Source organism: Aythya marila, assembly GCF_965140915.1.
Source record: "Aythya marila genome assembly, chromosome: 1".
Taxonomy (NCBI): domain Eukaryota; kingdom Metazoa; phylum Chordata; class Aves; order Anseriformes; family Anatidae; genus Aythya; species Aythya marila.
In genome coordinates, this window is record NC_139042.1 from 81292867 (window position 1) to 81310344 (window position 17478).

Sequence of the window (17478 nt, forward strand, 5' to 3'; positions counted from 1 at the left end):
AATGTATGATTTCTCATTACTATAAAGTGAAGACTTCCCTTCTGTGAACAAAGGCTACTTCATAAGCACTTTGTGAGTACTTCATATTAAAGCGATGAACTCCAGAGTTCAAGAAGTATGTAATTTATTTTAATCAGTTCCCATTTACAATGACTATTTTATAGATGGCTACAATTATAGTAAGTCCGCAGATAAAAGAAATCATTTCTGTAGCCTTAACAGAGCCTTATCAATTGAAAATTCTGATCTGCCTCTATCCAATTCAGGAGAACTACATTTTGTGAAACACATGAATTCTGGTCTGTGCCTACATTTATCTTACAAGTGAATGTTGCTGTTACACACAAATTATAAATACTATTAGCATGTAAATTCTATTGTGTGTTTATCTTAGGAAATTGTCTGCATATTTCCTTTATATACATACATGTGGAAAATTAGTGATTTATAATGACTCATTTATCGTAGAACTGCATTATTAAAATACGCACTTCTTGATGCTAAAGGACTTTTTGTCCTGAATACAGAAAAAATGCTTAAGTACAGTGATGTATAAGCTTAAGTCTATCTTCTGTCAGGTACATCCTATATACAAAGGAATTTTCCTTATGTGGGACTTGTATGAATAAGATTTCAGGCAGCCATGAAAACAAACATCCTCCAAAAAAGGGGTTAAAGAAAAAAAAGTTATTTCCAGTTATTTGAAACATCTCAGTTTGATTTCTAGTCTCCCTTTCTAGTTTACTTAATGACAGTTTTGGAGGCTAGAGACCAAAGAATGCTCTCTACAAAGATGGTCTGTTTCAATCTGTGAAAGTTAAAATTTTCCCCAAGTGTTAATCTCAGGACTTACTTTTTTATGTCATATAGAAAAAAACCCACAAAAAATAAGCTTTCCCTTTTTCAAGCCCTATCAAACAAAGGAGATTTTTGAAAGCAATTTTTTAAATTAACAAACCCATACTAAGTGGAGGTATTTAGCTATTTTCCAAATCTTCCTTTTCGGAAAACTGATGATACAATGACTGTATCTCTTGCTTTACGCAATGACTGTATCTCTTACTTTATATATGAACTAGCAATTATTTTTTATTATAATGTGGTAACTACAAATCTGAAAAAGCCTCTCCAGTCTTCTTCTCTAAACCATCATTTTCTTAGAAAAAAAGGACAATTAACTGTTAGAGGAGTAAATCTTTAAGCAAAGTAACAGTTCTGGTAGGCAGTTGATGTCACTAGAACTCATTTTCCTGTGTGTGGCAAAAGAAAAAAGCAAGAGTGTCATCCACGGAAAGATTAGGAAATAATGACCACAAAATTTTAAGTCCTTGTCAGTGATAGAATTTAGAACTTCAGGATGAAAACTTCTTTAAATCAACAACAAAGGAAGAATTAAGAAATGATACGTACCTTATCTACTGTGACAAAATCATTGTCAACTTCTATTGACCTTGGCCGTAGTTTTATAGGTTTGTCTTTGAAGATATCTCCAAAGCCAACACCCTTGACCTTTTTGGGTTGGATTGTCGTGCCTCCATTGGCTCCTTCTGATTTTGTGCTGCAAGAGTCACCACCATCACTCTCAGAGCCTGTAGTATCTTTTAGGCCTAGGAAATGGAGGGATAAAAGAAGGAATCTTAGGTGTGAAGATCCCTGTTTCCAAAAGAGATTGTGACCGGAACATGATCCCTCCCACCAAGCTCTATAGGAAAACAAAGGCTTGAGATACTGGTAGAGAAGAGGTTGTCTGTGCCATGCGCTCATTTCGGAGTTTTAAAAATCACATCACTTCATTGCATTGGTGTACTCATTAGAGCTTACACCAATCCACAAAACATGCATGCTCCGGGATCAAAACTTCATTCATGAAGACAACCATTCCTTGCGTACCAAGAAAATCCTTCTTAGACATATATGATTTGCCAGAGAGTTCATTAAATGAAAGAGTTAAAATCAGTTCTAGGGCAGCTATTGTATAAAGTCACTTAAAGCTAACAGTCAGTCAGACCAGGCATACTGTACCTTAAATCTGTATGACTCATATCAAGCCAATTATGCAATTAGTATCTAAAGTTACATTACCTAACTGGGAAATATAAAGCTGAAAGCTGTTTAAACAAATCTGCAATCAAATAAGCTGCATAATGTGTTCCCTGCTGAACATTAAATCTCTCTGCAGCATAGACAGCCTCATAAGAAAAGCACCCATGCACACAATCCTCTAGGAATATAATAAATCAAAACTGACACTCTGATTTGCGTTACTTCTCTCGGTGAATAGGAAAATTTATCAGTGCTTATCTGAAAATTTCCGCTGTTTGAATAGCAGAGGCCACAGATCCAATATGGTGACGTCTCGGTCCTTTACAGGATGGTGCAGAATCAAGCCAAGCAGTCGCTGGCAGCAGAAGTGACCCACTGAAGTTTCCTCCAATTGAAACAGTCCCCAGAATCATTTACACCTTCCTTCCTTCCTATGTTGCAGATTGACTTGACTATGTTTCCAGGAAAAACACAGCACTTTATGCTAGCTACTACATCGCTAATTCTACCTAGAAATAGCAAACCCAAATTCTCATATTCCCCTTAGAAGCGTTTATGGTGCCACAGACACAGATCATATGAGTCAAAGAAAGAAAAAAATCAAATAAGCTTCTCAGCTTATTTTTTCTTATACCAAGGTCAACAAATTGATTGCAATGGATTTTCATTGTAAGGCTGCCAGGAGAGAAGAAAATCATCCTTAAATTCTAGACACCCCAAATCAAGTAGAGATTACATACAAATCTCTTTCCCTCTTCCCTTAGGTAAGCGTATAGTCTTACCCAAAAATCATCTATATTTCCACAAAGAGGAGAGAAATGACACTAAGATAAGAGGAGAGTCTACTGGATTCCTATAAATGGCTTGCAAGTTGTGGAGCATGTGGGAAGCTTTACAATACCCTAATAATGCCTCAGATCCTACAATTCTCCAACATGTTTAAGGAGCAAGAATAGGATGAAACAGCAATCTAAGCTGAAAGCACCTGAATGCTGTTTCTACACTAATCTAGAACAATCTTTTAAAGCCAAATAGAGCAATTACCTAGAGAGAATATTTTGATGGTCAATCTTTACGACTAAAATTGTTAATATTAACAACTGAATCCTTTCCTTCTGCCTTCCTGACTCAAGTGACAGCTCTAGGTTTAAAAGACCAAAAATCCACAGAATGAGAAACATTTTAAGGAGAGTGGAAAATGAAAGAGGAAATTCAAGGTATAGCTCCACATCCAATCTCTTTCAGGTTCATTCTGTCTTTAAGAACAAAGGCAGAAAACAATCTGGGGCTTGGGGCACGGTTTTTGGTTTTGATGTTTCTTTTTAAGGTCTCCACACAACAACTTTGTCATTCTGATGAGCAGTAACTCGCTTTCAGGGAGTCTTCTCATCTTCCTGGCAATTCACTATTAAGGAACAAGACTGGTAAAACTCAAGATCTTTCTCAAGAGCTACTTTAAACTTCTCCGATGAAGCACAGAAAGCACTACAAGTCCTGAGGCCTACAGGAACAAATTCACGAGCCAGGAAGCGAGGGGCTCACCTGCTAAAATTGGTTTTAGCAGCAGGGTGCTGTGAGGAGAGGAATTCAGGAATTGTGTATTGGGATGGGATTTTTAGTGAGGATGGTTTTAGGAGACAAATTAGAGAAAGCTCCTGCTCAGAAACAAACAAAAAGGCTAAAGACTAAGCAAAATACTTTCTTTGTCTCTGTGGCCTCCTGCATGGCTGCTACATCTGCATGTTGAATTTATATATAACATTTCTGATTCTGCAAGGGTATGAGTTAGATACCACCATACAAGTTATTTCTTCCATAAATTGCCCAGGATTTGAATTAAGAAGAATTATAAACAGTAATAATAATCACAGTATGACTTTTCTCACATATGCTGGGGCCTTGATCTTTTTACTTTGACCTTTTTGTCTTCCCATGGCAGGCCTTGGTTAACACCTCAAAAGCTGGTTTCATAGGCTTATCATAGTTAAACGGTGGCATTCATGCCATCATTAAGGAACTTCTTCCAGGGCTCATAAAAGCAATAATGAGTGAATTCAAGCCTTCACTGCAATCCCGTTCTGTCTGGGCTGTGGTGGTGGTGATGATGATGGGGGCCCTGTCTGTAGCGGAGCCATTCCACAACACAGGGGCACTCAGAGATGCAGGGCGAGACTAATTAAGCCTGATAGGTATAAATCAGCAGCATGGCAAAGTCACTGCCTTTTTCTTATTACTAAACCTTGTTGTGACATTTCTCTCCCCCGTCCCAGAGAGGGAGGGGGAGGGTGAGCGAACGGCTGCGTGGTGTTTAGCTGCAAGCCGGGTTAAACCACGACACTTGGGCAGTAACAATAGAAGAAAAAAGAATAATATTTCTGAGAGTAAAACCTCCACAACTCAAAATTCTGTACAAAGCACAGCGATCATTTTGTCTTTGCTGAACAAAGGATCTTCTTCTTTATCCTGATGTGGGATAGGGAAATTAGCCTCTGGCAAAAGTTCCCTGTTTCATCCTTGCCAGGATCTCCTAAAACTACTCTGTGACAGACAAAAGCAGCAGTGCAGAGACCTCCCTCCACAAGTAACTGCGTTTAATTGATAGGATGCATGACCTCTCTTAGCCACTCCCTGAATGGAAAACATGTCTTTAAAATAAATTAGTAAAATAGGTTTTCCACATCACTGATTGTGGGAGAAGAGGACATACACCTAGACCTGGACCTTGGCCAGTAGATGGAAATAAAATATGGAAGTAATTAAGGGAATTACTCAGCAGGTGTCATATGGACTTACAGTTCTTTGAAGCCTGCATGAAAGAGAGATCAGAAACCTCAAGGGCTCAAAGACAATTAGGCTTTTATTTCTGGGTAATCACTTGTTTTTCATTATGGCATCTTCATCTTCTATAACCATTCTTCTATGATGAGACAACACACCTTACATCAGAAGCCTCACCTCAGGCTTCCAACAGACTTCCCTAGCATCGCCCATCTGTGCTTGATGTTATCCAAGAGTCATTTCGTTCTCAATGCTGCCACGGAGCTTTTATTATCAGGACTGTATACTGTGACAAAGTTAAATAGGAAATATCATATATATATATGATATATATATATCATATATATATATATATATGAACTGACAGAATGAACTGAAGTGATGCCTGTCCAAAGTAAATTGCATTTGAATGGTCAGATACAGTGGCCAACCTGACAAAGCTTCTTCAAAGTCAAAATACTTCTTTCTGATGAACTAGGAAAATGACAGAATTTATTATTTTTTGACTGACACAAACTGAGGATCCCCTTGGACTTAAATAAATGAGAATAAAAGCCCTAGCTTTTCCAAGAAGTATCTGCTCTTGCTCTTATCACTTGGTGGCTGTGGGAAAGAGGCAGAAGTGGCAGCAAAGAAAGGCAATATGCAGTAGAAATTCAGAATATCTTAGATAAAATGAACGTGTACACAGCAACATTAAGAAAAAATAACGCAGAGATTAATCTAACATGCTCTTGCTCTTAAAGACAAGCTGAGGGGCCCTTCTCTTTATCTTAATTTTTTCCCGAGGTACCTGAGATATACATTTTTGATGTGTATCTGTATTTTTGATGTATATCTGTATCTGTACAGATACAGAACTTGCAAGCAAGAATTTGCAATACTCTGCCCACCCTTGCATGACAAATACTCTCCTCTCACTTAATTTTTAGTTGGGTTGTTTACTGAAATAAATACATTTATGTGTCTATATCTATTTAACGCATATTTGAATTTCTACCCTTTCCTGACAAAGAAGTTTCTCCTACAAAGTTGCAGTGGTGGAGACTAAAATAAGGTGCTATTCCACATTTTGACTGAAACCAAGGAATACTATTTTTGCAATAATTTCCCAAGTTCAACTTGAGACATGTAAGCCTTTGTGATTCTATTTTATTAAGCATTTTCCTCTAACAATTTCTTCGTCCAAGATCGAGAGATGAGCAAAACTGAAGTCAGAGAGTGATCCAAGAGCCTTTCTTGCCTTTTGAAGGGGATGCTCTTTGATTTTATTCCACAATACAGACCCCTTCCAGTCTCTTAAATAAAAACAAAAATCTGGGACCCGGGACTCTGAGCTTGTCCCTCCTCCCAAAACCAGAAAATTGCCCCTCTTCCTACTGACTCAAATACCCTCCTTTTTTCCTTCAGCTTTGCATGGCCTTTTTCACCATTACTGCAAAGGAAAAAAAAGCTTAGTAGGAGAACAGAGCTGGACCGTTTCCCTGAGAGCCAAATACAGCCCACAGATAGGGCTGGGAACTAGGCAGGAACCTGAGTGACACAGACTGACAGATTATGAATTTTAAATATGGAATTTTCTGCAAGAAGAGCTACGGTTAGCAGGGAGGTCACGTTGCTAAATGGGCATTAAAACCTGGAGTGTGTCTCAGCAGGCACAGTCATCTGCCACTGACGAGCAGTACGACCACACCGGAGCAGCTGCAGCAGAGCTGTGAATGTAGCACAAAGGTAAGGCCAGCAGCTCATCAAATTATCCTCAGGAACACTGAACACGTTTTTGGTTTTAATTCTAGTCATTAAATACTTCAGATATATCCAGGACAGGATAAAAGCTACACTAGTCAGGTCTCTTGCTATTATTATTTTTTTTTAAAACAGCAGATTTTCTAGAAACATCATCTCTGTTTCAGCAATTGGATAGCTGACAAGCTAAGAACATAACAGCACTTAGTGCTTACTAACATGCCTAGTGTCCCACCAGTTCCAGTAATATGAAACTTTTTCAGACCCTTATAACGCTTTTAGGACTTTTTTGGATATCACTTCCCATTTCTGGCTCTATAAGCAAAGATGCTTTTATTTATTGTTGCCAAATTATCTGTAGCACCACAAGGCAGAGCTCAAACCCGAGGGTTAGGTGCGCTTTAATAATATGCTTCCTAAAACCTGACCAAGGGCAGCATCAGCAGCAAGGAGATAAAATTCCCAGGAATCCCAACTTTTGGCTGGAACTAGATATGGGACTCCTGGCATAACGTTATTTAAAAAGATCCCGAGATCTAAGATTCTCGGTTGCTTCATGCTCCTTACAAGTGCAAGATAATTTAGTATTCATGAAGATTAAATTCTCACAACACTGTCTGGAGGAATTTCACACTTCACACATATTTTTCCTCTATGGCTATATATGAGGTATTAGTTTTCTCACGACATTTCAAACATACCACACTTCTGTTGTGCCAGTTACAGGTCTTTTGAGAGCAACATTCTGAAATGTACCAAAACAGATTAGCTCAAACAGGGATTAAGAAGAGACCGCAACATCAAACTTAATTCACCAACATCCCCAGAGCTGTGCTGGCATTAAACCAAGATTCTAAACCAGAAAGATTTTTAGGGATGATAAAGGGCTGTGTAAACTAAAGCTGTTAAAATAAAAATAAACAGCTGTGATAAAATTAACTCCATTCAAAGCAGGAAAAGAATTGTTCCTAAATAGCTTAAAATGGCAGGAAAAATGCAATACATGGTAAGCCTTACAGAGCTTTCTATTTTAAGGTATTGTTTACAAATTTAATTTTTATTCTGGATTGTTCTCTCTACAGACTTTTTCTGGCATTGAGGAAAAGACAAGAACACTGCTGATGTGTGAGCCAGGGATGCTCAGGCTCTCTGAGCTCTTCTTGGACTAGCTCTGTTAAGCCATGTAAAGGTCAGCTGTTCAGAGGCACACACCTGAGACAATGCAAACAGTCTCCTGATTTGGTCTGGCAGCCAGAGAGAAACGCTGTCAGCTGTGTTTAATGGAATAAAGAACTGTGTAAATGAAGCTTATTGGGATTTCTGCCTTTTATGGGAGGGAGGAAAGGCAAGGGGAAACGTGGTCTTTCCTTCTATTTAGAGAAGGGTGGTGTGGAGCTCCTGAGCGACTGATGTGAACGATAATGAAGGTGAAGCCATAGATGGCAACTGCAGCAGATGAAACAGGAAGCGTCCTTCTTCCTTTTCCTCACACAGAGGCAAAGGCAGAATGCATAGATACAGCCTATCAGGTACTTAGCTTGAGCTTGTTTTCTGTGAAAGTCCTGTATTTTGCTGAAGACATCCTTAACAACGTTCTGTAGTGTCAATTAAGGAAGGCAAAAACAGAAGAGGAAGCTTGATTTTTAAAATGACTGTAAAACAAAGCTGCACTGCTCCTTCATAATTAAAGGTTAATAAATTCACACTTTAAAAAAAACACACCACATTTATGCTTCTTAACCGAGTGATTATACATGTACAAATGGTTGATGCAGACTATCTCAATATTAGTCATTATTTGTTCTTCTTGGTTATGCTCCTTGAAGAAATGTAACCTTGTATTCTAAACATTTTGTCATTTCCTTTCACAACGTTCATTTTCCTTAACACAACGCTTCTTGCCGCGTAACAAACAGCCCCAAGATTTTATGCTTTCACAAAATATCATGCAGGGAAAAGGGGAGCAGTGTCCTGCACCACGTAGCAGCATGCATTATGGGCAATGCAGTACAAGCATCTTCTGCAGCATGAACACGGAGCCATCAAGGAGGAAATTGGTGGCTTCACCTCATCCCCAGCCATTTCCCTGAGTACCACAAGAGCAAACAGAAACAACCACTCATTCAGGAGTTTCACAGCTGTACTCTCGCCTACTTCATTTTGGAACTGTTTTGTCATCACCCGTGTTCTCTCCAAGTACAGGAATGTGTTATTGTATGTGAAATAACAGATAAGCAACCACAGCCAAAAGGATTCTTTCCCTGCCACTCACCAAAAACTGATCTTTAATGAGACTCATGGAAAGCCACTTGCTGATGGGAGCCCAAATCTTTGGAAGGATTTAATGCAATGTAATTCTTCTACCCACCACCCGCAATCGCTTGCCATCTGTACATTTGTTCTCCAGAAAACAGGATGCTTATTCTTAATCAAAAATTTTTCTCTCGTCCATTTTTTAACATTGTTCTTTGTCAGATGTTATTTTTCATTGTAGCAGCTGTGAATTTATTACACAGTATTCTTTGTGAGCAAGTTAGAAGCCGAAATAAAATTTGTAACCGTCCTCTTCAGAACTGTTCAAACCCACGTCCTGGTTTCTCGTTTAACTGTGCTCACATTCAGACATTCTTAAATGGAGTTAATAATACCACAAATACGTCAACCATATTGATTTCTTTGAACTCTGACCAGACACTGTTCCTCAAGGATTAGGAAAAAAAATTAATGTGTTGGAGCAATAGAAAACACAATTAAGGTTACTCACGAATACTTCTGTTTCAACGATCCTGTCTCATCTTCTTCCATTATATCTAGTATCTATTACTGACAGCATTGTGGGTCCATGTATAAGGAAAGAGAGGCAAATATTTGTCAAGTCAGGCACTGAATCTGCCCTGTTCCTCTGTTGTAGCATTTTCAAAGGAAAAGAAAGCGAAGGAAGAAAGAGAAATTAGACCAGTAAAAATAAAAAAATAAAAAACCTTAGAAATCCAAGATGCAGGAAAGTTCTAGGATGAGAGGAAAGAGGGCTGTGATCAACAAAATGACAAGTAAGTAATTTGCTGTTGTTGTGTGTTCACCCAGCATACACAGCAGCAAAAATTCTCTGACAGCAGGTTAATGAGCAGAATACCAAAGGAGTTAGAGCTATTGCCGAGTGGAGTTTGGCATCCTAATGACTGAAAAAGCCATGTCAGCATGTGAAGGCAACGCTGGCTGCTTATGCAGGAGACAGTCTTGCATATTTCAAGGAAAAGTATCTCTAGAAGCAGCTACAAACTAATTTGACAGCATTTAGCTACTCCAGGCCTTGGTTAAGAAAGAAAATTTCTTTTAAACATAGCAGTTGCAAAATGGCTTTCAAAATGAAATTATTTTAGCGCTACGCACATGTTTGTAAAGTAAAAGCATTTTTCTTCTGAAGCTTGCTTCAGAAGTTGAGCAACGCTTCATGCAATGCAGTACAGGCGAATCGAAGCACCCTTTGGGCATAAGGAATCTGAAGCTATGAACTGACTTGTGCTTAGCTTATGGAGCAATCAGAAACCTGACAGCGGAGGAGCTGTGGGTTGCTTGAAACCCACGGTCCTAAATGAAAACAATCCTGTGGAGTGTCTCCAAACAGTTTTCACTGGAAACACAAGCAGACAGGTATCTGCCTAAAAATAAGGGCCACAGATAAGGTACAAAATGGAACAGGCTGGCCACACCTTCCGTAGGCCTGCTGTGGAAGAAAATTAGTATGCAGGAAGAGAGCTGCCAACAGATGCAACAGGAAGAATAGTGAAACCTCCTCTCTGCATGTTAGTCAGGAGATAACATCTGACAGTAGCGATGCCAACTCTCACTTTGCTTAACACTTTCCCAGATGATCTGATTTTGTCTACCACCCGTTTCAGTCCCAGATTTAACCCAGTAAGTGACAAACAGGCTGCAAAGGTAGCTGGACATCTGGCCTTCTAAGGTGCAGCTTTACAGGGAGAGCAAGACACCTCGGTAGCATGAAAACAACAACATGCACGTCTCAACCAAATGCCAAGGGACGTAGTATCAAACACGACATCTTTGGGCAGCTTGGAAAACAAAGTTCATAGGGGTGTTTGTCCTGGGCAATGGGAGACATCTACCGTGGGTTGTCTTCTTGCAGCTAGTGACTAAGAATGCCTGTAGATACCTATCCAACCATACGTGCTTTGAAATGTTTGTTGAAATTTATCTTGCACAACATGGCATGATCACGGGTGGTTATTGTTATCAAGGAGAACTAAATGCAGAGCTCTAGCATGACTGGACATTGAATTCTTTCTGGTTTTACTTAGGCTCTACCTATATAACTGGAGAAGGCCATTTGGCAGTTAATAAAGAATGGGCAGGGCATGAAAAGCAAGTTTTCTGGTAACATTAGGGCAACACTGCCTAGAGAGTTTACTGTTGTGAAATTAAGGCTCCAAAGGCAGAGCTCATATCTGATTTGAAGTGAGGTTTTGAAATGAGAAGTCACACACACCAGAGTCACTTTGTAAATCTGTGTTACTCTCATCAGGTAAGTGGATCATCATCAAAAACAGAGGGGATTGAAAACACGATGGTCTAAGAAATCTGCAGGAAGCACACACTCTGATTAAGGCAGTTAAGAAGGCTCTAAGGTGAGATGCAGCAGAAAAACATGAGGCCACGTTGGTCTGCTCCAGCCAGAGCAAGAGCTTGGTCTGAAGCTTGAGAAGAGCTCAGAGAAGAGGTGAATTCTGGTAGACAGGGAGATCATTTACCAAGGGCTGCACACATAGACGGAACTTCAGTTTTTGCTCAGACAACAACAGAAGTGCAAGTGCAAGTTACCAGCGTAGAAGGCTATCACTTCTACTGCTTCATCCTTTGCTGTGAATATGCTGAAGACATCATTCAACAGAGGTAGGAAAGCAAACTCCCCCACCCAGAGAGTAGAAGGAAGGGCAGCACAGCTTGGGTATTCTGGAGAGAAAGCTGGATGAGATAAAATCAGATGCCAAAGTTAGCACAACATCCTGTTCACCGGAGGACAGGACTGAACGCTTTGTACTTCGTCACACTAAATGTGACTCGGTAGGATCTCTTTCTGCTAGATTTCTGGATGAGAAGCAGGTGGAAGGACAGATTTCTGTCTTCCTTGCTTCCTCAGTCTTGCATCTGATACCACTATCCTCTCTTCTTCTGTATTAACAGGGTAGTAAAAGCATATGAAAAGCAGCATATGTTCCATGCTTCCAAAATGCAGAAGGCAAAAACCTGAACATGAAATGAAAGTAGCTTTGTATCTTTTACCTGCTTCCTTGGCAGAAAAACCTATCAACCAAAATGCTGTGAGTAATAGCTGTCAAAGACAGAATGCCAAAAGAAGAGCATGCAGTAAAATTGATACAAAACAAAACAAAAGCCACGTTGTTCTTAAGAAAAGCACAGCGTATTTAATGAATTCAGCAATTCTAATGGGAACTTCAGTTTTAGAGCAGATGGAGATTTAATTCAAAGATATGTGGTTATTATCAATCGTCTTCATATTTCAGGTGGCAAAATAGATGGGACTAAATGGCCTTCGTTTCAATCCATAACAAACCCAAACATCCCGTGTAATTTACAGTTTATTGTGGGCTTACACGCATACATTATACGGACATAACATATACATGCACAGAAGGACTGAGTGCATTCTCACTGCGTTAAGGCTAGGCAGTTCATCAGCAGCAAACCGACTTGAGCTTACAGACAGATAGATATGCATGTAGAGTAGCTGTAAGTGAGTAGCAGTGGCACACTTTACAAGTGTAGATAAATCAAACAAGTACTGAGGACTGAAGCTATTGCTTGTTGATTTTGAAACACACTCACTGTTATAGCGTCTGTAGCTGTCAATCTTTGCCGGTGCCACTCTGTACAGAATTGTCCCTTCAAAGGCAGATTTTCCTGACAGCAGGGAAGAGAAGGAAAGAGGGAAAAAAAAGAGAAGGGGTGGGGTGGGGGTGAAGAGATCGAATGATGGTAAAAAGAAGGGAGAGGAAGAGGTTTTAATCTGTATTTTCAGTCACTAACATTTTTAAAGACTCATTAGCAAAACAACGAGAATATTAACAAAAGTATCTGATTTTACATGAAGTTAAAATGTTCTTACTGCATGTATGTCAGATAAGAGAATCTCATGATTTTGCTAAAGCTGTTCTTTACAATGTCCAACAGAATGCATTTTTGCTTCGGTTTTGTCTGTTGTCCATCAAGATTCATAACTTGCAAATTAAATGATTTGTCTGTCTTATTCAGCCCCCTCATGGAGCTCACGGGAAGCCTGAAAAAAAATCAGTACTGCAATGACGTACTCACAGTGGCTCAACACTCCTGTTGCAGATGTAGTGAACAAGCACAGCTGACTTCCAAAGAGGGCACTGAAATATTCTGGTTTCTTTAATATACCAGGATCCTGTGAGCATCAAAAATGCTGCATCTTTCCAAGAGGATTTATTAGAAATATTTTGGACATGGGACCTAGTATTAAACAATGCTTTGCTGAAGGAATAGATACAAAAAAGCTAAATAAAGCAGTTTTTCAGCCAATGGCTTAATCAGGTGTTTTAACTCTGTACACATTAACAAAAACAAAACACGAAAACTTAAAAAAAAAAGAAAACAAGAAAAAAGAAAAACACTTCCCATCCTAGGTATTTAAGATAACATTTCCACTATCAAAACCATGAATTTCTTGGTGCTTTTTTTTTTCTTTGATAGCAAGACAACTCATGCTCTGGCAGTCATGGTATGGAATTCAAGCGAAGGCAAAGGGCATGAGCATTTGAGGTGTCACTTTTAGTTTTTTTAACCCAAGGTATACAGGCAAGTCCAAAAATATACCAATGTCAGCTTGCTGTCAAGATCACCTAGGTATACTATCACAAAAATGAATGTATTCAGTATAATTTTATAGCAAAATAGCCAGTACATGTGAGTTATTTCAATGTAGCATCCACCCATTCTGGTACCAAAAATGTAGATTATATTTTTTCCTGCATGTCATTCTGTTGGACTTTCAGGAAACAAAAAACTATGCCTATTTATATATCGTAAAAAGCAGTTTCTTTGTTTTGTACCTGTAGTTTAATTAACAGCACAAAGTTTTCATTGTCTTATTTTTACATAACGAGGAAGCAAAAATGCTGCAAATCTACTTTTCTACCTGGCTTTTACAAGATACCATTCAAATAATGCCATTAAAACTTTCAAGGTACAGTTAAGAAATTGCTAAGAGAAAGGCATGTTAAGCTTCATGACAGTGAAAAGAACCAGAGAGACAGGAATGAACATCAGAAAGCTTTAAGAATACAAAATACACCAAGTTGCCCGACTGAAGCATCAGCTGCTGAGTCCATCACCAGTCCTAGCTCCTGCAATCATGACTCCTCAGGAGCCATCACTAACAGGTTTCTAAAATTGATACCTAACGTGAGGCCTAGGAACTTCTGAACAGACAAACATGCAACAGGCTACCTTTAAATATTGCCATGACATTGCCATGAACATACTAAAATGCCTTTGAAATCATCTCAATAATAAGTTGTGATTCTCAGATGCAATTCATTTGATTATGGGACAGCTTTCCTGCTTCTCCACAGACTGTAATGACAAGATGCAGTATACAAAATATTCTTAAAATCAATACTAGATAGCTGAGAAATCTCAAAAATAATTAGCCTTATAGTTCATGTATCCATTTAATATAGTGGAAAAATTATAATGTATACTTCCCATTCTTGCCGTGTAACCTTCCCTCAGAGAAAAACAATGTTCTAATTTAAGAGGATGCTTTAAAGAACAAAGAACTGTTGTTCACTCTAAGGGTACTTGAGCCTGTCCCTACTCGTATTTTGAAATGTGTCTTTGAAGACAAAAGAAAGGTGGAAATCACCTTACAGCTGGGACAAATATTTAAAATAAGTATGTGTAGATAGACAGATAGATAGATCTTTTGATCTTGTAACAGTCTCACTTTCTAATCTGCTGAGCATCTACCAACCTAAGGGAAATCATAGGTTCCCAGCCCTTTCAGTTAAGGGGCTATTAAGTCCTGCTATTTGTCTTGAGAAATGTTTAGACACTTTAAAAAAAAAAAAAGGTACTTCTAATTCAGAAAAAAATTCTGAGGTTACTCTATAGCAGAGTGTGAAAAGAAATCAAGCCAGTTCCTTCTGGCCATTTACTCTGATCTGCTGTAAAATGTACGTGGGCACATTAAAAAATAATAAAAACAGACAGCATCTTTTTCCTCATTAGGTCTCTGTAGGTCATAACACAATGACAGAAGAATATGCGTTTTCGTTATCTTTATTCCTAAAAAGCCAAGCTATATTATTTCTCTCTTCTGTATTGCTTCTGCTGAGCTCAACAAAAAATATGTTTGCACTTCCAAATGGTTCTCTCTGGAGAGGGTCATTAAAATGTAATTAAAACATTAAGTTTAACTAACAAATTATTTTTAAGTATTAATAAAATAAAACACTCATGTTTGCACAGTGCTCTTTCTCCAAAGATCCCGTGCTACTATTCCAAGTCTTGCAGTGAACTTGCCAAGTATTACCTTAACCATGTTATAGCCTAGGTTGCTGAGTTTAAGGCTGCTGCTCAAGATTGCAGAGCCATACCCCAATCCATTTTAGTACCCTCTAGGAACTGTGTGGAACCTCATTGACCACCCAAGTTTCTGTTTCAATGCACATGTACAGCCTCTTGGATCTGAGTGTTCACCCAGAAAAATCTACAATTCATATTCCAGATTTTTGCCTTACAAAGTCCTGCGACTCAGACATATTCCAACAATGTTTCCAGTGAAACAAAAAGGAGTTATTGCAGATTTGATGCTCTCTCATGTCTTGTCATCCACAGAGGAAGGAGCTGATCTAGAGGCATGCATGAATGTACACCCTTATGAGATATTACCTAGAACATTATGTAGGCCTAATGCCCCAATCATCCAAAGGTTTCTTGTTTTTTATATTGCTGTGTTTAAAGAATAAGCACAGATGCTTGAAATGGGATTATCACTCCTAGTTATTTGCATAAACTTGCAGAAAAATTTGCTATCTCATTATAGAGATTTTCAAATACAGATAGTCAGGGTACCTGAATATAGCCTCCTAAAGCACCATGTGTTAGAGTGTAACACCCATAAAAATTACATAAAGCATATAGAAAGAACTGTGCCAATGCATATTTCCCATGCTTCTGCTAGGAAAATGCAGTTCTGAAATTGGTGGTGTTACTTCCAGAAAAAAAGAAATAAAGATAAAAAAAAAGCAGGAAAGCCCCCATAAGAATTTCAACATTCCTTGAGTCTCTTTTTCTCTCTCAGGAGGCTTGCAGAACTCTGTTTTTCAAGTTTAGAAAATAGCTCCTAATAACACATCATCTTAGCTAGCCACAAAGCACCTCCACATAGTTAACTTTCAAATAAAAGAGAAATAATACTCATCTCTCAGCTATAGCTATCTTCAGTTTAGTTAAAGAGACAAAACCAGTATCTATGTTGCTGGCATCTTCTCAATACAAGTCTCACAAATGACAGATTCCACTGGCAGTCAAAACCAGCACACAACACTGATAGCATGAACAGACTATATGCCATTAGGGGTGTCGATGGAGCAGTCAGTCTAATGATTTGTGGCTACAGTTACGCTCTCCAATGTATGTTTTTATTAAAAGACATTTTTAGGATTACAAATAAACTATTACCAAATTACCTGGGGAAGAAATATTCATTCATATGGACAGAATTGGGGCATTCCATCCCTAACGGTATCACTTACCTTTTTCATTTATAGACTACCAAGCATTATAGAATCCAGAGCTGAAACTACGTCTATACAATTAGTTCTTCCAAGACTCACTGTGCTTATAACAAAAGAAATTCATGGTTCAAGTTACAGGCAGCAGTTTGCAGTCTCACTGAAATGCCCAACTTCACTTAATGCCCTTCTTCCCTTTCCATCACACTAAAATTGTTAACTTCTTTACAAATATTTTCATTCAGGTTTGAAGGAACGTTACCTGTTATCACCATTAGCAGCACTGACCACATGACTAGGTCTCCGGTGCCACTACACATACCACACATGAATAAGAACTCCATTACAAAAACAATAGGAAAATATTTCATCATTGCATAAGCAAGGTTTCTCAGAATCTTATTTCTGTGGGATGGAATAAAGATAAAGTTACCTTAAGTGGAAAAATGAGAGGGGAAAAAAAAAAGAAAAAGAAAAAGCTACAAGAAAGAAGCATAATTTTCTGCCTTTCACTAGCAGGGTGAGCTATAGAGCCTTTGGTAAACTTCAGCTGAAATAAGCTTGCAAAGATCTTGGGAGCCCTTTCACTTTTATCTGTTGCAGAGATCTCAGAAGCATACTATATAGCAATGAGCATCTGCACTGTTGAAGATAGTAAACAGACTGTAAAGGAAGAATTTGATGGGTAAATGCGGAATTATCCTGAAATATGTTGATACAATCGATTTTTTTTCTTTTCACTGAGGATTCCAAATCGACCACTGAATTAGGAGGTAACAAGAATATCTATTTGAAAAACAGAAAATAAAAAAAAAAAGACCGACAAGTATCCATTTGATATAACAGCATACTTTTGGTTCAGGTTATTCTTCAAGGGAAGCTATAAATAGGATAACCCACTACCATGCTTATACTATTGCATACTTAGTTACCAAACATGCTTTTCACCTGCAGCAGTACTGGCCCACTGTAAGTGAGAGAACAAAGTCCATGTCCCAGTTCTGGCCTTTTTCCCTTTGGCTGCTGGGGCAGTGGGTGACGGAGGTGATAGTAACATGCTCAGCACCTGGAGGGAAAAAGTGCCGCATGTCCCACACCAATAATTATGAAT

At 38.6% G+C, this 17478-nt stretch overlaps 1 protein-coding gene across 3 annotated transcripts in view; it reads right to left on the reverse strand.

The window, feature by feature from the left end:
- SH3KBP1 (SH3 domain containing kinase binding protein 1) overlaps positions 1 to 17478 on the reverse strand; it is a 230026-nt gene that overhangs the window by 82139 nt on the left and 130409 nt on the right. For all 3 annotated transcript variants that reach the window (XM_082766890.1, XM_082766889.1, XM_082766891.1), the window contains one exon: positions 1411 to 1607. In XM_082766890.1, the coding sequence (XP_082623016.1) occupies positions 1411 to 1607 (197 nt within the window). The remainder of the gene's footprint in view (positions 1 to 1410; positions 1608 to 17478) is intronic.